At 40.6% G+C, this 21,075-nt stretch overlaps 1 protein-coding gene across 2 annotated transcripts in view; it reads left to right on the plus strand.

Moving 5' to 3' along the window:
* Positions 1-20,156, plus strand: part of LOC132110362 (inactive tyrosine-protein kinase 7-like) — a 39,501-nt gene extending 19,345 nt beyond the window's left edge. Inside the window, exons 5-21 of one of the 2 annotated variants that reach the window (XM_059516908.1) lie at positions 2,917-3,064; positions 7,898-8,028; positions 9,254-9,520; positions 10,348-10,484; positions 10,563-10,698; positions 11,023-11,142; positions 11,312-11,461; positions 11,551-11,698; positions 11,772-11,899; positions 12,191-12,391; positions 12,511-12,642; positions 13,281-13,513; positions 14,345-14,425; positions 14,523-14,674; positions 14,903-15,081; positions 18,285-18,712; positions 18,745-20,156. In XM_059516908.1, the coding sequence (XP_059372891.1) occupies positions 2,917-3,064; positions 7,898-8,028; positions 9,254-9,520; positions 10,348-10,484; positions 10,563-10,698; positions 11,023-11,142; positions 11,312-11,461; positions 11,551-11,698; positions 11,772-11,899; positions 12,191-12,391; positions 12,511-12,642; positions 13,281-13,513; positions 14,345-14,425; positions 14,523-14,674; positions 14,903-15,081; positions 18,285-18,445 (2,504 nt within the window). In that variant the 3' untranslated portion in view covers positions 18,446-18,712; positions 18,745-20,156. Of the gene's footprint in view, positions 1-2,916; positions 3,065-7,897; positions 8,029-9,253; positions 9,521-10,347; positions 10,485-10,562; positions 10,699-11,022; positions 11,143-11,311; positions 11,462-11,550; positions 11,699-11,771; positions 11,900-12,190; positions 12,392-12,510; positions 12,643-13,280; positions 13,514-14,344; positions 14,426-14,522; positions 14,675-14,902; positions 15,082-18,284; positions 18,713-18,742 lie in introns of both variants that reach the window. The other variant, XM_059516907.1, reaches the window with a different exon arrangement.
* The last annotated feature ends 919 nt before the right edge of the window (positions 20,157-21,075 follow it).

The raw sequence follows: 21,075 nt of genomic DNA on the forward strand, positions 1-21,075 counted from the left end.
GTGTTCTGTAATGTTTGTCACCTCATGCGCAGCTAAACAGAAATGTCTGAAGCGTAACCCAACACCTCGGCCGGTCTGCCCACACACACACCTGCGCTGCTCACGTATAGGGCTGGGTATCATTGAATTTGAGCAATTCCTATTCTGATTCCAATTCTGCTTATCGATTCTGTTTCTTTTCGATTCCAATGTGATTGAATATAGAAAATGATATCAAAAATTTAGCAGTGTCAGTTTTTAGCAGACCTTTTATTGGAGCTGAATACCATGAACAAAAATCAACAGGCTACATAAAACTGGACTCTTTAAGACCTGATTGTGTGCAGAATAGAACTGGATGATTATGGATAAATTTAGTTTTCTAGTTTCCTTAGTTTCCTTCTTTTTTTTTCCCCAATGAAAGTTGTGGTTCTCTCATGATTCTTAAGTCAACTAAACAAAATCAGATGCAATTTATGAATAAATGATTGAATGACTCACTCAGGATTGTTTAATTACTGGATGAATCAGCATTTTTGAACAAATCTCTTGTATGATTCAATGACAAATACATTTTAACAGCCCATTTTCGTCACCTACTGGCATAACAATGTAATCAATAAATCTTCATTTGAAGTGTCAAATTACTTTCAAAAGGATATTTACTCTATTTTAATCGCTACCATACACATCGTATACCATACTGATCCTAGAGCATGTCTGTCTGATCTAGAGCGTGTCTGTCTGATCTAGAGCTTGTCTGTCTGATCTAGACCGTGTCTCTGATCTAGAGCTTGTCTGTCTGATCTAGAGCTTGTCTGTCTGATCTAGAGGGTGTCTGTCTGATCTAGAGGGTGTCTGTCTGATCTAGAGGGTGTCTGTCTGATCTAGAGCGTGTCTGTCTGATCTAGAGCGTGTCTCTGATCTAGAGCGTGTCTCTGATCTAGAGCGTGTCTGTATGATCTAGAGCTTGTCTGTCTGATCTAGAGCGTGTCTCTGATCTAGAGCTTGTCTGTCTGATCTAGAGGGTGTCTGTCTGATCTAGAGGGTGTCTGTCTGATCTAGAGGGTGTCTGTCTGATCTAGAGCGTGTCTGTCTGATCTAGAGCGTGTCTCTGATCTAGAGCGTGTCTCTGATCTAGAGCGTGTCTGTATGATCTAGAGCTTGTCTGTCTGATCTAGAGCGTGTCTGTCTGATCTAGAGCTTGTCTGTCTGATCTAGAGCGTGTCTCTGATCTAGAGCGTGTCTGTCTGATCTAGAGCTTGTCTGTGATCTAGAGCGTGTCTCTGATCTAGAGCTTGTCTGTATGATCTAGAGCTTGTCTGTCTGATCTAGAGCTTGTCTGTCTGATCTAGAGCGTGTCTGTCTGATCTAGAGCTTGTCTGTCTGATCTAGAGCTTGTCTGTCTGATCTAGAGCTTGTCTGTCTGATCTAGAGCGTGTCTGTCTGATCTAGAGCGTGTCTGTCTGATCTAGAGCTTGTCTGTCTGATCTAGAGCATGTCTATCTGATCTAGAGCATGTCTGTCTGATCTAGAGCGTGTCTGTCTGATCTAGAGCGAGTGTGTGATCTAGAGCATGTCTGTCTGATCTAGAGCGTGTTTGTGATCTAGAGCATGTCTGTCTGATTTAGAGCGTGTCTGTGATCCTAGAGCATGTCTGTCTGATCTAGAGCGTGTTTGTGATCTAGAGCATGTCTGTCTGACCTAGAGCGTGTCTGATCTAGAGCGTGTCTGTCTGATCTAGAGCCTGTCTGTCTGATCTAGAGCTTGTCTGTGATCTAGAGCGTATCTGTCTGATCTAGAGCGTGTTTGTGATCTAGAGCATGTCTGTCTGATCCTAGAACATATCTGTCTGATATAGACGTGTCTGTGATCTAGAGCGTGTCTGTCTGATCTAGAGCATGTCTGTCTGATCAAGAGCTTGTCTGTGATCTAGAGCGTGTCTGTCTGATCTAGAGCATGTCTGTCTGATCTAGAGCGTGTCTGTCTGATCTAGAGCTTGTCTGTGATCTAGAGCGTGTCTGTCTGATCTAGAGCGTGTTTGTGATCTAGAGCATGTCTGTCTGATCCTAGAACATATCTGTCTGATATAGACGTGTCTGTCTGATCTAGAGCGTGTCTGTCTGATCTAGAGCGTGTCTGTTTGATCCTAGAACATATCTGTCTGATATAGACGTGTCTGTCTGATCTAGAGCTTGTCTGTGATCTAGAGCGTGTCTGTCTGATCTAGAGCATGTCTGCCTGATCTAGAGCTTGTCTGTGATCTAGAGCGTGTCTCTGATCTAGAGCGTGTTTGTGATCTAGAGCGTGTCTTTCTGATCCTAGAACATATCTGTCTGATATAGACGTGTCTGTCTGATCTACAGTGTGACATGATTACAGACAAAAGATAAATCCACTGTGATTGACAACACTTGATAAAATTATAACATTCATGAAATGTTGGATCATGAATAATTGATTCAGAAGTTTGAAGTTGATTCATAATTTTTTTTACTTAAAATGAACATGCAAACAAAAAATTAACTTGATGAAATTATCATTAAATACTGAACAGATCAGTATTTGACTCAAATATTCATTCAAGTTAAAATGACTGTGTGAGTTGTTTCATTAGTAACTATATGAATATGTTTATTAAATGTGATGATGTTTATAAATGTGACTGTAAATCAGTGAAGGATGATTTGTAGAATCACATCCTGCAGGAGCACAAGGATTAAATGGAGGGACGGTCGGATGAGTTTCTGTCTGTGGAATGTGGTCTGATCTAGGTGTGCTAAAGATCAAAGGTCACATGGCACCTGACAGGTGCTGTCAGTGCTGTTAGCAAGTGGCAATAATGAAAGGGGACGAGTAGATGAGTGAGTGAGTGTGTGTGTGTGTGTGTCATACTGTATATTAATAAGATCATGGGTGACTCTTCTGTGTGTTCAGATAAGTCTGTTCCCCGTTTGCTGGTGGCTCCGGTGGATCAGGTGGTTCTGCGTAATGAGGAGGCCGTGTTTCACTGTCAGTTCAGAGCCAAGCCACCGCCGCTGATCGAGTGGTTCCATGATGCAGAACCCGTCATCAACAAATCACGGTGAGATGCTTCATATCCTGAATGTTTCCTAATGCATACATCACTTGCAGACACTCAGACAGGCTCCAGCTCTTTACTGGTCAGTTTTTACATTCTTTAAGTGTTGAGAGGATAAGAGTGAGTGGGAATTGACAGTGTGAGGACATAAAAATGACAAAAACAACAAAATGACCAAAACTTTAAGTAAAAACGAAAAAGTTTACAAATCTAAACTTTCATTCATATATATATATATATATATATATATATATATATATATAAATATATAATCTGAAAATTTATTAATCTGAACTAAAAATAAAAATGATTAGAAACTATATAGACTGTGTGAGTCTATACATAAAGCTGTTCAAAAGGTCTGACCACCCACAGATAAATGATCCATCACTGGTGCATCATGGGAAGTCCAGTGAATGTTCTGGCATGTTCAGCAGTGATGCTCTGCTTTGATGCGTTAATAACATCCTGCACTAATCTCAACACTTTAAAACTGTGGCGTACTGCAGAACTCTGACTCCACGTGATCTCTCTCTAGATTCATGCTCATGACGTCTCCCGAAACATTACAGCCCGTTTTCATTTCAAGCTTCATGTCAAATCAAGTCAAGTCACCTTTATTTATATAGCACTTTTAGGGCTGGGCGATATAGCCAAAAAAATTATCACAGTATTTTTTTTTTCATTTCAGTTGATATCGATAATTATCACACTAAATGTCAGATCTTTATTTCTTTCAAGTTTAAAGCCAGACTTTTGCTCCAGATTGAAAGTTGTAGAAACCAGACCATTACTTTTCCTTAAGAAAATAAATATCTAAATATAAAAATGTATTACTTAGTTTCTGCATGTTCTAATGAGTGATATTGTTTCAAATCATGAAACAGGTTTGGGTTGCCTGATAATAATAATAATAATATCATTTTTTGTCTCTTAGAAATGCATATTCGCTGGCAACTTGAGTTAGGATGCAGAGGTACATTTTTGTTCATTATCAAAATCAGTAAAAATAAAAATTGTAGCAACCTCAGTTTTATATCGTTATATTTATTCTGATCAAGTTTTAATTTATTTATTTGCACTTTGATCCGAGCAGATAAACGGTCCATGTGGTGCGACTCAAATGAGTCGCGCTGTTTAGTTTCGCTTTTGGCACAATAAACATTATATTGAATATTTATCTAACTATATCACAGTAATTATCATTATTGAATTATCGCCCAGCCCTAAGTGATTTATACAATACTGGTTGTGTCAAACAGCTTTAAAGCGTTAAACAGCAAAATAGATAATATCTGTCATTAAAGCAAGAAGACAATAACAGAGTCATTTTTCAGTTTAAGTCAATTCATTGACGTTTCAGTGATGTCATCATCCAGTTCAGGTCATTCAGATGCCATTCTTCTAATGATGTAGCAAGTACATTGGGTGTTATGGGAAGTGTTAAGAGCCTAAAAGAGCCTAAAAATCCTTTAACGGATTAGAATTAAAGAAATGTGATAGTCCGTTATGTGTAAGCCAGGTTAAAGAGATCGGTCTTTAATCTAGATTTAAACTGCAAGAGTGTGTCTGCCTCCCGAACAATGTTAGGTAGGTTATTCCAGAGTTTAGGCGCCAAATTTTGATTTTGATATTCTAGGTATTATCAAATTGCCTGAGTTTTGAGAATGCTGTGGACATGAAGGACTATAATGTGATATGAGCTCGCTCAAGTACAGAGGAGCTAAACCATTAAGGGCTTTATTAATGATTGATTTAATTTAAAAAGATTTAAAAATGTTTTCATGTTCAATAGGGAGCCAGTGCAGTGTTGACAGGACCGGGCTAATATGGTCATACTTCCTGGTTCTAGTAAGAACTCTTGCTGCTGCATTTTGGACTAGCTGTAGTTTGTTTACTAAGCGTGCAGAACAACCACCCAATAAAGCATTACAATAATCTAACCTTGAGGTCATAAATGCGTGGATTAACATTTCTGCATTTGACATTGAGAGCATAGGCCGTAATTTAGATATATTTTTGAGATAGAAAAATGCAGTTTTACAAATGCTAGAAACGTGGCTTTCTAAGGAAAGATTGCGATCAAATAGCACACCTAGGTTCCTAACTGATGACGAAGAATTGACAGAGCAACCATCAAGTCTTAGACAGTGTTCTAGGTTATTACAAGCAGAGTTTTTAGGTCCTATAATTAACACCTCTGTTTTTTCAGAATTTAGCAGTAAGAAATTACTCGTCATCCAGTTTTTTTATATTGACTATTCATTACATTAGTTTATCAAATTGGTGTGTTTCACCGGGCCGCGAAGAAATATAGAGCTGAGTATCATCAGCATAACAGTGAAAGCTAACACCATGTTTCCTGATGATATCTCCCAAGGGTAACATATAAAGCGTGAAGAGTAGCGGCCCTAGTACTGAGCCTTGAGGTACTCCATACTGCACTTGTGAATGATATGATATCTTGTCATTTACTTCTACAAATTGATGATGGTCTGATAAGTACAATTTTAACCATGACAATGCAATTCCAATAATGCCAAAATAATTTGTAGTCTACTCAAAAAAATATTGTGGTCAATTGTGTCAAACGCAGCACTAAGATCCAATACTAATAGAACTAATAGAGAGATACACCCACGATCAGATGATAAGAGCAGATCATTTGTAACTCTAAGAAGAGCAGTCTCAGTACTATGATACGGTCTAAATCCTGACTGGAAATCCTCACAGATACCATTTTTCTCTAAGAAGTAAAATAGCTGAAAAGATACTGCCTTTTCATGTATTTTTGAAAGAAAAGGAGTTTTGAGATCGTTCTGTAATTAACTAATTCTCTAGGATCAAGTTGTGTCTTTTTGATGAGAGGCTTAATAACAGCCAGTTTGAAGGTTTTGGGGACATGTCCTAATGACAATGAGGAAATAATAATAGTCAGAAGAGTATCTATCACTTCTGGAAGCACCTCTTTTAGGAGCTTAGATGGAATAGGGTCTAACATACATGTTGTTGGTTTAGATCAGAGATCACCAATCTCGGTCCTGGAGGGCCGCTGTCCTGCAGAGTTTAGCTCCAACCAGCTCCAACACACCTGTTTGAAAGTCAGTATGCCTAGTGAGATCTTGATTATCTGGTTCAGGTGTGTTTAATTGGTGTTGGAGCTAAACTCTGAAGGACAGCGGCCCTCCAGGACTGAGATTGGTGACCCCTGGGTTAGATGATTTGACAAGTTTATACAATTCTTCCTCTCTTATAGTAGAGAATGAGTTCTGTTCCTCAGGGGATCTATAGCATGCTATCTCATGCGATACTGTGGTTGCATGGTTATAATTTTATCTCTAATAATATCGATCTTGGAAGTAAAGAAGTTCATAATGTCATTATTGTTGTGCTGTTGGGAAAGGTCTGTGTCTATTGATGCTTTATTTTTTGTTAATTTAACCATTGTATTGAATAAATATCTGGGGTTGTGTTTGACTCCTTGCAAAAGAGACACAAATTAAGCAGATCTAGCAGTTTTTAGAGCTTTTCTATAAGTAAAAGTTCTTTCCCTTCATGCAATATGAAATACCTCTAGTTTTGTTTTTTGTTTTGTTTCTATTTCAGGTAGTTGCCAAGACTATTAGTGTAATTTAAAGTACCGTATTTTCCGGACTATAAGTCGCACTTTTTTTCATAGTTTGGCTGGTCCTGCGACTTATAGTCAGGTGCGACTTATTTATCTAAATTAATTTTGACATGAACCAACAGAAATTAATTAAGAGAAATGAATCAAGAGAAAACATTACCGTCTACAGCCACTAGAGGGCGCTCTATGCTGCTCATTGCTCCTGTAGCCTACACTGAGCAACATAGAGCGCCCTCTCGTGGCTGTAGACGGTAATGTTTTCTCTTGGTTCTTGGTTCTAAATAAATGCGACTTATAGTCCAGTGCGACTTATATGTTTTTTTCCTCATCATGACGTATTTTTGGACTGATGCGACTTATACTCAGGTGCGACTTATAGTCCGAAAAATACGGTACTAAAAAACCTTTAACTAAATAAACTAATAAAATTTAATAACAAATATGTAGAAATGTAAAAAAAAAAAAAGACAAAAACAAGAAAATGTCTAAAACATTAACTAAAATTGAAGTGTAGACAAAAGATTACAAAATGTTAATATATAGACATTAAAAAATAATAAAAATGACAAAAACAACAAAAACTTTAAATTCAAAGTGAAGTCAGAAAATATAAAAATTAAATGTAATTAAAAATGTTAGTATTATTCAGGATTGTTCACAGGCTGCTCATCATGTAATTCAGGGAGACTTTATCGGTTGTGTTTGACATCAATAAGATATGATGTTGGATATCTGCAGTGTAATCTGTCTGGTACTGTAAATATGTTTGATTCTGCTCTCATCTGACTCATGCTTTCATTTGTTCGTCAGCTTGAAAAGTGTTCAAACACGTCTTCAGCAGTAACACACAGGGGATTCTGGGATTGCAGGCGTTTGCCTTTATTCAGACTGTGAATCTGAGTGTTAGATTGTGTCTGATCAGACAGATTGTGTCTGATGATCTGCGTCTGAAACCTTAAACACACACCCGTGACCCACATACTTCGCTTAGCAACAGTAAACACAGCTCTAATCAACACTAATCAACTAATTTGTGGCAAAAATGTCTGTATTCTGGTTATTAATAAAATTAACAATGTATTGTGTTTTTGTTGAATTCTGTACATTGTGATTTTACCATTTTAATTAAATTTTATGGTGATCTTGCACTGGTTTATTGCTGTAACTAACCGTGTGTGTGTGTGTGTGTGTGTGTGTGTGTGTGTCAGGGTCGTGGTGTACGCTAACGGCACACTGCACATCACTCAGGTGAAGCAGCGCAGCACAGGTGTGTATAAATGTGTGGCTCAGTATGGAGAAAACAAACAAGTACATGTGGAGGCAGCTCTCAGGATTGCAGGTGAGAGAAGACACACACACACACACACACACACACACACTCTCTCACACACTGGTATTCCTATCATTATGGGGAGCATAATATCATAGGCATAATGGTTTTTATGCTGTACAAACTGTATTTTCTAGCCCCATCTTATGACTGATTTATTAGCCTTTTTAGCTATTTAGCTAACATCTCACTAGTGGGTTGCCACATATATATAATTTCATCTCTTCAAATAATCTAGATATTTTCTTCGTGACCTGGATAAAATCAGGTGATCCAAGTCCTCATTCTGAACTGGTTCCCCTGAGTATTAATTTTTTAATACTTCCCGTTCAACACTCCACTCTGGGGTGGGTGAATGGTCCTACACACTCTCATGGCCAGATGCTTGATTTATATTGACATATGGGCTGTCTTTAAGTGACATTGACATCTGTGATGTTCCACTTTCTGATCACAGACTCTCAGGCTCTGCCTTGCACTGCTTCCAGCTCCACCTAAAACCTTATGCATTCGGATTCTGTTACATCACATCTTGATGTTGATGAGCAGAAACAATCTTTTATTAGCAAATGCTCTGACATTTTGGACTTTTTTTGCACCTCTTAAGCTTGTCTATCCCTGACACAAGTCTCAGGCTTGGATCAACAACGATATCTGATCATTACGGCATTAATGCCGACGGCTTTAACATAAATGGAAAAAGATAGGCTCCAAGTATCATTTGAAATGCTGAGTGTTTCCCTACATAATTTCCAAAAGGCTGTTAGGGCATAAATTTTAATCTGATATCATTGTGGAAAAACTCAAATTGTACTTGAACTCTCTTCTCGACTATTAATTCTGTCCGAAACCCTACTATTAAGACTTTATCTCCACTTTTGAGTGTGAAAATTTTCTTAACTTCTTTTCTGACAAAATCACTACAAGTTTTTACCTCTGTACAGTTTTGAAATGCTTCCAATCTTTTCTGTCAAATAGAGGTTTTTTTGCAGTTATGGTGTCCAATCATCCTTAGTGGCTCAACTTACTTGTGGTGTACCCCAGGGATCGGTTTTAGCACCATTATTATTCTCGTTATGTTTGGTACTGCTGGGATAAATTATGTGTTTTCCGCATGTCTCACAAACACCATATCACACACACAAAACAAACAAAACGGAATGTTTAACAAAAAGAAAAAAATGTAAAAACAGATAATATCTGTTCTCAGATGCGATGTTGTTTATGTCTCTAGAGATCGCAGACATGGGCGAGCGCATGTCCCAGGTTTTCTCTGCGGGCCGCAGTGCGCGTGTGCGCTGTGATCCACCGAGGGGTCAGCCGGAGCCGGACGTGTGGTGGGAGCGTGCGGGAGCTCGAGTGGCGTTTGAGGGACGAGTCCATCAGCGTGATGGAGATCTGATCTTCAGCCCCACGGACGGATCAGACTCGGGCGTCTACACGTGTGTCGCTCGCAACACGGCCGGACAGAAGCATCAGGAGCTCGTGGTCACTGTAGCCAGTGAGTGAAACACCAAACCAAACTAAATGAATAATTAACCTCCACACTGATCACAGATGACCCAGTGAGACCGCAGTCTTTAACCCTTCGTTTTCTGGAATGACTAATAAAACAGAGGGTGGTCTTTCATAAGATCTGGGATTTTTAGTAGGTTCACAAATATTAAACCTATACAGACTAACTTGAAATTATAGTTAGTAAAATCCTTTTTTTTTTTTTTTAATGGAACAATTTTTTAAACCTTTAGACAAAATCTCCCAAAATTTTGTTGAGTATCATATCTGATCAGTCAGGCTTTTATGGTTCATATAGTGTGAAACAGTGAGAATATGGACAAAAAAACAGCTCAGTTTTATTCAAAAAATGTAATTTGCTGCAGATGCTGATATTTCTATGATGAAATTCTGCTGCTTGTGCTGTAAATCAGTGAGATCTTTCTAACAGTAGAATAGATACTGATATAAACTGATGTAGATATCACTCTATATCTCCAGTGAAGAGATGAGATGTAAATGATCCGCATATATAACACAGTGATTGAGAGCTGAAGAAATAAATGCTCCTCAGAAGATGTGAGATGTTCTGGAGGCTTGTGAAGATCATTCCTCCGCTGAGGAACAGTGAAAGTAAAGCTTCTGGAAACAAACGCTCCTCAAAAGATCCTGAGGATCAGATTTGAGACTCTAGAACATGATTGATGGAGAATCAAGTAAAGCTGAGCTGCTTCAGTCCAGAAAGAGTTCATCTGGAGATATTATTCTGACCTTACTTGGGATTTTATGAGAGAACCTCACTAATGTGTGTGTGTGTGTGTGTGTGTGTCACAGCCTCTCCAGAGTGGATCGTTCAGCCGCAGGACACACACGTGGAGGAGGGTCAGCCGGGATTCCTGCACTGTCACGCACGGAGCACGCCTGAGCCACGGGTCACATGGTACCGCAAGAGCGTCCCGATCACTGAGGAGGTGAATGATGGAGTGACCACAGTCTCTTCAGATCACACCGTGTCACGTTTAACACACACACACTCTCTCTGTCTGCAGGGCTCTCGTTACAAGCTCTTCTCTAACGGCACGCTGAGGATCACCAGCGCTGAGGTGAAGGACAATCAGACGTACAGCTGTGTGTGTGAGACGGAGGCCGGATCGCTCAGAGCACACGCACGGATTCACATACTGGGTGAGAGTGTGTGTGTGTGTGTGTGTGAGAGAGTGTCTGAGACACACGTCCTCATGATGAGCAGCAGCACTGAAGGCTGACAGCTATCTAAATAAAGCAATTAATAATGTTTCAATGAAAGTGCACACAGGTTTGTGTGAGAGCAGGGTTATCATAGTTATATTACAAATGTGTGTGTAAATATCTGAAAAAGTGTGTGTAAGAGTGTGTTTGTTGAGCAGATATCACATTTCATTGTGGTTTATGTGCAGTTTCATCATCGTCCTGTCGACCTGCCGCTCATGTAGATTTACTGGTGTGTGTGTGTGTGTGTGTGTGTCTCAGAGAAGCTGAAGTTCACTCCCGTCCCGCAGTCGTCTCAGTGTCTGCAGCTGGAGCGAGAGAGCAGTGTGAGCTGTGTGGCTACAGCACGAGAGACGCCCATCATACACTGGAGCAGAGCAGGTCAGACACACCTGCATTTAAAACGAACGTTCACATCATGTTTGCAAAACGATCGGATGGAATGTCACCTTAACGAACACATAACCAAGAAGAAACATTTAAACACTTAAACATACCTCAGTGATGTGTGGTGTGTTTGAGCAGGTTTCTCACGCGTGTCTCTCCACAGACGGAGCTGATCTCCCGTCTCACGTGAGTCAGATGAACGGGGTTCTGCGCTTCAGTACAGTGACCCGCGCAGACGGAGGAAACTACACGTGTGTGGCGTCCAGCAGCTCGCAGGGAGAGATACGAGCTCACGTCCATCTCACTGTAGCAGGTGTGTGTTAGAGTTGAACGCTGGGGTTGATCATGAGGTCATGTGAGTTCCACACACACACTGACACACTCACATCCATCTTTTATCAGTTGAGGTGGAGTTTAAGCTGCAGCCGGAGCAGACTACGGTCTATCAGGGTCACACAGCCGTGCTCCACTGTCAGGCGTCCGGTGACCCGCAGCCGTACGTCCAGTGGATGCTCAGAGACACACTGCTCCTCAGCAGCAGCTCCAGCAGGTCTGTCTCTCTCTGAGTCTGTCTCTCCCAGACGTGCAGCAGATGATGACGTGTGTGGATTGTGTTTCTTCAGGTTTCAGAAGATGCCGAACGGCTCTCTGGTCATTAGTGATGTGAGCACTGAGGACACGGGTGTGTACACCTGCATCGCAGGAAACACCTGCAGCATCAGAGACACGGCGGCGCAGCTCTACGTCGTGGGTGAGGAACAGATTTGATTTCTTATTCAGACATTTATTAAAGGTATTTAGATCAGTATTTTAGAGGTAGGAGGGATTTCTGGATCGGATCAAACGGCTTCAAAGTGCTTAGAAACTCAGATTACAGTGACTCACAGTCATTATCAGTGTTACATTGTTACCTGGCAACTGTAAAAAGCTACAATTACACTGATCAACTTGTAGGAGTAAATATTTATTCTGATCAATAATAATAAATGTAAGAGTTAATCAGATGGTTTACTGTAGTGTTGTGATGTGTCTCTGTTCTCAGAGAAGCCTGTGCATCCCCGCGGTGGAGACGAGGATAAGAGTCAGTTTAAGATGTTCCAGACCATCGCTCTGTCTGTGGCCGTGGCCGTGGCGTACATCATCGCTGTGCTGGGACTGATGTTCTACTGCAAACAGAGACGCAAGAACAAACGGCTGCAGAAGAACTGTGCCGGAGAAGAGCCTGAGGTGGAGTGTCTGAACGGTGCGTGTGTCTGACAGAGATCATCTACACTAATAACCCTGCTGTTTGGAGATAGAGCTCTCTTATATATAGTGGCTGTTCAACCTGGTCATTTCTAATGATGTTTGTGTTTCCTGTAGGTGTTCAGCTGAACGGACACAGGATGTCTGAGATCCAGGAGGAAGTGGCTTTAACCAGCGTGAGACCTTCAGCAAACTCAGAGAAACAGCAGAGCTTTCCCAGAGCGCACCTGCAGACCATCACCACACTGGGTGTGAACCATCAGAACACTTTACAATAATAATCGCTGAAAAGATTGTACATCATAGTGATATGGGCTTCTAGATTTAAAGAAATTAAATCATATTCATTTACTAATGAAAAGAAGAACTTGCTGAAAAGTTTCTCATCCATGATCAGGTTTGTACAAATGTAGCATTGCATCAGTGTCTCATCAATGGATGCTCTGCAGTGAATGGGTGCCGTCAGAATGAGAGTCAGATAAAAACATCACAATAATCCACAGCACTCCAGTCCATCAGTGAACATCTGGAGAAGACAAAAGATGAAACACATCCAGCATTAAGATGATTTTAACTCAAACACATAGAGTCTATAATCCATAATAACACTTCCTCCAGTGAAAAAGTGTTCTGGTCTGAATCAGGAGAGAAATCTGCACAGATCAAGCAGCGTTTACACAGCTCTAAACTGTCTTCTCCAGATGTTCACTGATGGACTGGAGTGCTGTGGATTATTGTGATGTTTTTATCAGACTCTCATTCTGACGGCACCCATTCACTGCAGAGCATCCATTGATGAGACACTGATGCAATGTTACATTTCTACAAACCTGATGAAGAAACAAACTCATATGTGCGTGTGCTTGTGTGTGTGTGTGTGTGTGCAGGGCGTGGTGTGTTCGGCGAGGTGTTTCTGGCTAAAGCGAGGGCGATCGAGGAGGCCGAGCCGGAGACGCTGGTGCTGGTCAAGAGTTTAGAGAGTCAAGAGGAAACACACCGAGCCGAGTTCAGACGAGAGCTGGAGATGTTCAGCAGACTCAATCACGCTCACGTCGTGCGACTGCTGGGAGTCTGCAGAGAGACACATCCTCATTACATGATCCTGGAATACGTGGATCTGGTACTAAACACATCCAAACTCCTTCATTAATATATATGCAGCATGCACTCTTATATTAGTTTGGCTCATGTACTCACAGAACACACATTTGTGTGTGCTAATTCTCTTTCACTTAATTAGCAGTTAGAATAATATAAATCAGCATACACAGCATTTCTGTTTGAATGTATAACTTCTTAACCCTTGAGCTGGGATTCAATCTGTTTGTCTAATTGTATTCTTTCATATAGTACAGGGTTTGTGATTCTTTTTGGATCTGATTGATCGCAGGCCTCACTGACCTGGGTTCATGCACCTCAGTTTTTGAATGAATAATTGCCAAAAACTATGAACAAATCATATTTTTTTCACTCTAAAACTGAGCTCGGATTAATGAGGCCTGTGAAAAATCTCATTTTACAGAAAATAAGTTGATAAAAAGCTTGAATCCAACATTTTGTGAAATTATAGAATAACCTGTCTCACATTTATACTCCGTTTTTGTAGTGGGGAAAAAAATCCCCCAAAAGTACAAAAATTCAAAGTCAATAAGTTTTAGTCTGGTGCTTTAACAATAACTAACATTTTCAGGAAAAATAAAATCCTCTTTGGTTCACAATGAGCAGAAGATCAAGATTAACTTGCATCATCACAACATTTAAGTTTATTGTCTTCATAAGCGGTCAATCGACCTTCCTCAGGATTTATCCAGTTTTTCATGTCTGTATTAGACTTTTATCAGCTACATATGATGATTTCTGTTTGAATGCATGTGCATATGTGTTTATGATGTAGTAAAGTGTCTTAATAGTGAAGTGGTGCTGATGTGAGTGCTTCTCTCTGGTTTTTCAGGGAGATCTCAAACAGTTCCTCAGAATATCAAAGAGCAGCGATGAGAAACTCAAGCCGCATCCCATCAGCACTAGAACTAAAGTAAGTTGTTCCTTTGACAACGGTTGATTATTATCTGACCTGTGGCTCTGTCCCTGAGGTGGTTTGTGTGTGTTTAATGACTGCTGTGACTCTGCAGGTCTCCATTTGTGCTCAGGTGGCTCATGGGATGCAGCATTTATCAAACAGAGGTTTTGTGCACAGAGACCTGGCGGCCAGGAACTGTCTGATCAGCGGACAGAGACAGGTGAAGGTGTCTGCGCTCAGTCTGAGTAGAGACGTCTATAACAGGTACCTGCTCCTTCAGTCCACGAGAGATCATTACAGTGCTGTGAGATCCACTGTCAGTGCTCACCTGTGTGCAGAGCGCCATCTAGTGTTGATGAAGCTCAGTCACATGTGCTGACGTGTGTGTGTGTGTGTGTGTGTGTGTGTGTGTGTGTGTGTGTGTCTCTCTCTCTCTCTCTCTCTGTGTGTGTGGGTGTCTCTCTCTCTCTCTCTCTCTCTGTCTGTGTTCAGTGAGTACTATCAGCACAGGCAGGTGTGGATCCCGCTGCGCTGGCTGTCGTCTGAGAGTGTGTTTGAGGGAGAGTTCTGCAGTAAGTCAGACATCTGGGCGTTCGGGGTGCTGATGTGGGAGGTGTTCAGTCTGGGCGAGCTGCCGTACCCCACACTCAGTGACCAGCAGGTGCTGGAAGGTGAGCAGACGTGTGACGTCACATGATCTTAACTGTGTGATTGAGAGAGTCTGTGTCTGGTTAGGGTTAGGGTTACATTATTGAATAATAATCTTAATTAATCTTTATTAATCTGTTTATTTATCAGTCTATGCCTTCCTTGAAACACATTATTATCATATCTGCAAAATATGTATTAATGTATTAGTACATCAATATTTTCAGTACACGTGTAAATATTGAATTAAACACGTCTTGAGTATTGCACCGTTTTGCAGTTGAACTTGCTTCATCCTGTTTAATGAAGTTAAAGAATTTAAGATACCTCATTGATTTGGATTTACTTGACCTGATATTTATTAGTTCAGGTATTAAAAATTTCTTAAATTTGATTTCTTAAATCTGCAGGAACCTGCAGAAACCTTGAGTTTAGCAGATAATCATTGTTGGATCATCAATCTCTGATCTTCGGATCTCATTTGAAGGGTTTATGGGTAGATAGAGAGATAGATATGTTCTAAAATGTTATAATATTCGATTCTATTACTATGATGTTTATTTAATTATTATTATTGTTATTATATTATTGTTTTTATATCTTTTTGTACATGTTTACTAAGCTTTGGCAGTATTGTATCATTTACAGTCATGCCAAAAAAGCAATTTTGAATTTAAATTAATTTAATAGATAGATGTTCATGATGTTAGTGTCAGTTGTTGACCTTTTAATGTCTTAGAATCTCTTGACCAAATGTCTGTTGATAAAGTGTCTTTTGTGTGTCCGTCTCGTGTGTCTCTCTCCGTCTCATGTGTGTCTCTCTGTGTCTCATGTGTCTGTCTCATGTGTGTCTCTCTGTGTCTCATGTGTCTATCTCTGTCTCGTGTCTGTCTCATGTGTGTCTCTCTGTGTCTCGTGTGTCTCTCTCTGTCTCATGTGTCTATCTCTGTCTCGTGTCTGTCTCATTTGTGTCTCTCTGTGTCTTATGTGTCTATCTCTGTCTCATGTGTCTGTCTCGTGTGTGTCTCTCTGTGTCTCATGTGTCTCTCTGTGTCTCATGTGTCTCTCTGTGTCTCATGTGTCTATCTCTGTCTCATGTGTCTGTCTCATGTGTCTCTCTGTGTCTCATGTGTCTATCTCTGTCTCATGTGTCTGTCTCATGTGTGTCTCTCTGTGTCTCATGTGTCTATCTCTGTCTCATGTGTCTGTCTCATGTGTGTCTCTCTGTGTCACGTGTCTATCTCTGTCTCTTGTGTCTGTCTCATGTGTGTCTGTGTCTCATGTGTCTATCTGTGTCTCATGTGTCTATCTCTGTCTTGTGTCTGTCTCATGTGTGTCTCTCTGTGTCTCATGTGTCTATCTCTGTCTCATGTGTCTGTCTCATGTGTGTCTGTGTCTCGTGTGTCTATCTGTGTCTCTCTGTGTCTCATGTGTCTATCTCTGTCTCATGTGTCTGTCTCATGTGTGTCTCTCTGTGTCTCATGTGTCTATCTCTGTCTCATGTGTCTGTGTCTCATGTGTGTCTGTGTCTCATGTGTCTATCTCTGTCTCATGTGTCTGTCTCATGTGTGTCTCTCTGTGTCTCATGTGTCTATCTCTGTCTCATGTGTCTGTGTCTCATGTGTGTCTGTGTCTCATGTGTCTATCTCTGTCTCATGTGTCTGTCTCATGTGTGTCTCTCTGTGTCTCATGTGTCTATCTCTGTCTCATGTGTCTGTCTCATGTGTGTCTCTCTGTGTCTCATGTGTCTATCTCTGTCTCATGTGTCTGTCTCATGTGTGTCTCTCTGTGTCTCATGTGTCTATCTCTGTCTCATGTGTCTGTCTCATGTGTGTCTCTCTGTGTCTCATGTCTATGTCTGTCTCATGTGTGAGTCTCTCTGTGTCTCGTGTCTATCTCTGTCTCTTGTGTGTCTCTCTGTGTCTCATGTGTCTGTCTCATGTGTGTCTCTCTGTGTCTCATGTGTCTATCTCTGTCTCATGTGTCTGTCTCGTGTGTCTGTGTCTCGTGTGTCTCTCTGTGTCTCATGTGTCTATCTCTGTCTCATGTGTCTGTCTCATGTGTGTCTCTCTGTGTCTCGTGTCTATCTCTGTCTCATGTGTCTGTGTCTCATGTGTGTCTGTGTCTCATGTGTCTATCTCTGTCTCATGTGTCTGTCTCATATGTGTCTATCTCTGTCTCATGTGTCTGTCTCATATGTGTCTCTCTGTGTCTCATGTCTATGTCTGTCTCATGTGTGTGTCTCTCTGTGTCTCGTGTCTATCTCTGTCTCTTGTGTGTCTCTCTGTGTCTCATGTGTCTGTCTCATGTGTGTCTCTCTGTGTCTCATGTGTCTATCTCGGTCTCATGTGTCTGTCTCATGTGTGTCTCTCTGTGTCTCGTGTCTATGTCTGTCTCATGTGTGTGCCTCTCTGTCTCTCTGTGTCTCGTGTCTATCTCTGTCTCTTGTGTGTCTCTCTGTGTCTCATGTGTCTGTCTCTGTCTCATGTGTCTGTCTCATGTGTGTCTGTGTCTCATGTGTCTATCTCTGTCTCATGTGTCTGTCTCGTGTGTGTCTCTCTGTGTCTCGTGTCTATCTCTGTCTCATGTGTCTGTCTCGTGTGTGTCTCTGTCTCGTGTGTGTCTATCTCTGTCTCATGTGTCTGTCTCATGTGTGTCTCTCTGTGTCTATCTCTGTCTTGTGTCTGTCTCGTGTGTCTGTCTCATGTGTGTGTCTCTCTGTGTCTCGTGTCTATCTCGGTCTCTTGTGTCTGTCCCGTGTGTGTCTCTCTGTGTCTCATATGTCTGTCTCTGTCTCATGTGTCTGTCTCATGTGTGTCTGTGTCTCATGTGTCTATCTCTGTCTTGTGTGTGTCTCATGTCTATCTGTGTCTCATGCGTTTCTGTGTCTTTGTGTCTCATGCGTATCTCTCTGTGCCTTGTGTGTCTCGTGTGTCAATCTGTCTTGTGTGTCTCATGTCTGTCTGTATTGTGCATATCTCTGTCTCATGTGTCTCTACTTGTCTTGTGTGTCTCTGTTTCATGCGTGTCTCTGTGCCTCTTGTGTCTATATGTCTTGTGTGTGTCTCTGTTTCATACGTGTCTCATGTGTGTCTATTTGTGACTTATGTGTGTCTGTCTCATGTATGTCTCATGTATGTCTCATGAGTGTCTCTCGTGTGTTTATTTCTGTCTCGTGTGTCTATGTCTGTCTCATGAGTGTCTATCTGTGTCTCGTGTTTCTCAGGTCTCCAGGCAGGTACTCTGCGTTTGTCTCCTCCAGTGAACTGTCCTGCTTACGTCTGCAGTCTGATGAGCCGCTGCTGGGCGTCCAGCCCTAAAGAACGGCCCACATTCACCGAGATCCTACAGACTCTGACTGATGCCTCCACAGACACCAAAGTCTAGAGGATCACAACTGCAATCAGAGACTCAACCACACACATTTCAGACGTTAGAGTCTGCTTCGAAACTCGCTTAAGATCAAACACGCTTCTGTCCCATTAATGATCTGTTTACACTAATGAAGAAGCTCCTTCCTCTTGCTGGAGCCTCAGGGACCCCGAGGATGACCTTTGACCTCTGCAGCGCAGGACAATCACAGATCCATCAGGTTACAGACACAGAAGGAGGTGCTGCACACACATGATGCTAGAATCACGTCATGCGGTTCATGTCACGTAATGGAATCAGCGGTGTGTACAGAGCGTGTGTGTGTGTGTGTGTCTTCACAGGATGATGTCGTGTCACGAAACACATCATTAGTGGAATTCAGTCACTTCAGAAGTGGGAAACTGAGAGATTAATGTTGAAGTTAGAGACTGACATACAAAGCTAATACGATAAACAAATATTCACTAATTAACATGTGTGTGTGATGAAAGAGAGATTGTTCTTAATGATAATAAGATCTTTGTTTTTCTGAGGTGCTCACAGGTGACTGTTATTGTAATAAATAAATATGCAATGCCTCAGATTGCAAACATTTCTAAGCCATGATTAATCACATTTTATTGTAATTCCCAGTTAATTTCCACATGGTCCTTCTGGATTGTTTTTCTCATTACACGCAACCAAAAAACAGAGATGATACACTAATCACACGTAAAACTTAAGGTGTCATGCTGATGTGATGTAAATCAGCGGTTCTCAACAAGGTCCAGTAGGGGTTCTCAAAAACTTTATTTAAAAAAGACAAAAATAAGCATTAAAACAGCATAAAATCAAGCTATTTCTTATTTTAATTCACCACTTAAACAACTATTATTTTTGTCTATTAAGAACCAGAAAGGAAAACATTGTTATATGAGGAATACTGATTTAAAAATGGTGATTTCTAGACCTGAGAGAGTCATGAAAATGTATCGAATGTTAAAACATTTTTATATAATGAATGTGCATTTTACTAGTTTTAATAGGCTAGAAATATTTTATCGGGTCGACATTTATGAGTAAAACAACAATAATAATAAAAAAGCCTAATCCTGATCCAGTTAATCACAAATGAGTGGAAAAGTCCTGTAAATTAATTGGTTTAAAACAGGAGGAACCCTGAAGAACATTCAGCTCCTATAACTTCTGGAAACCTGAAACTGAATGCACAGAAACCAGTATCCATAGATCAAATAATACAATTCCTTTCAGCTGATGTTATTGTGATGCATGATGTCGTTTGAGTTTATGATGAAGGTTTTGTGTCTCTTTGATTTTAATGAGGCCAGTGTTGGTTTCATTCAGACTCCTGCAGCACAAACACATCTTGGACGGTTTGCTCTCAGTGGTTTTCATCAGATGAACAGATAAAAATAACAGGTCAACTTTGTTTTTTGCAACTAAAAGTGCCTAAAACATGAAGGACTTATTTGCTGGGTTTTTTTTACAGTATCTTTTGTAATGCAGTTAATGCGTGTTGTTTTTAAGAACTGCTTTTATATATTAGTTTCATGTGTTTTTCTATCGTTGTTGTTGATATTTGTTTTTAATGTCTGTGTTCATCGTCTGTTCATGTTAATTTTTAAGGCAGACACTCACACCATGATGCTTTTATATTTTGCTTTATAAAGGTCACAGTAATCCAGATGTAATGCTGCTCTTTTATTAAACAGTCACGTTTTTAACAGCCTTGCTGTGTCTGTAGTGCATTAAATCACCTGTTTCAAGAACCCAATCTGTTTCTCCATGAGTAATTAGTCAGATGATGGGATTTCCATGTTAATCCAATGAAAATCATAGAATATGGTTAATCTCTCTGTTTGATCAAAGGACGCATGCATTCAATGTAACTTTGAAAAAATAGTTCACCCAAAACTGAAAATGTGCTCATCCTCATGTCTCATCAATGGATGCTCTGCAGTGAATGGGTGCCGTCAGAATGAGAGTCTGATAAAAACATCACAATAATCCACAGCACTCCAGTCCATCAGTGAACATCTGAAGAAGACAGTTTAGAGCTGTGTAAACGCTGTTTGATCTGTGCAGATTTCTCTCCTGATTCATACCAGAACACTTTTTCACTGGAGGAAGTGTTATTATGGATTATAGACTCTATGTGTTTGAGTTAAAATCATCTTAATGCTGGATGGGTTTCATCTTTTGTCTTCTCCAGATGTTCACTGGTGGACTGGAGTGCTGTGGATTATTGTGATGTTTTTATCAGACTCTCATTCTGACGGCACCCATTCACTGCAGAGCATCCATTGATGACACACTGATGCAGTGCTACATTTCTACAAACCTGATGAAGAAACAAACTCATCCTGATCTCGGATGAGCACAATATCAGTTTTGGCTGAACTATTCCTTTAAGTTTCAGATCTCTGCATGTAAAGGCCAGCAGATGGCACCCAACCAATCCAACAAAGATTTTTCCAGTAGAGGACAGAGGTTAGATTATTTGACAGATCTCACAGCCGTTTATAATAACTTTTGATAAGAGATGTTTTGATGTAGTTTAACTGATGTGTGTGAATGCATTTCCATTCTCAGTTCTCCACAATTTAGACTCCTAGAGCTTCATACTGGCTCTGCTGCCCATCAGA

Source organism: Carassius carassius, chromosome 30 (assembly GCF_963082965.1).
Source record: "Carassius carassius chromosome 30, fCarCar2.1, whole genome shotgun sequence".
Lineage (NCBI taxonomy): Eukaryota > Metazoa > Chordata > Actinopteri > Cypriniformes > Cyprinidae > Carassius > Carassius carassius.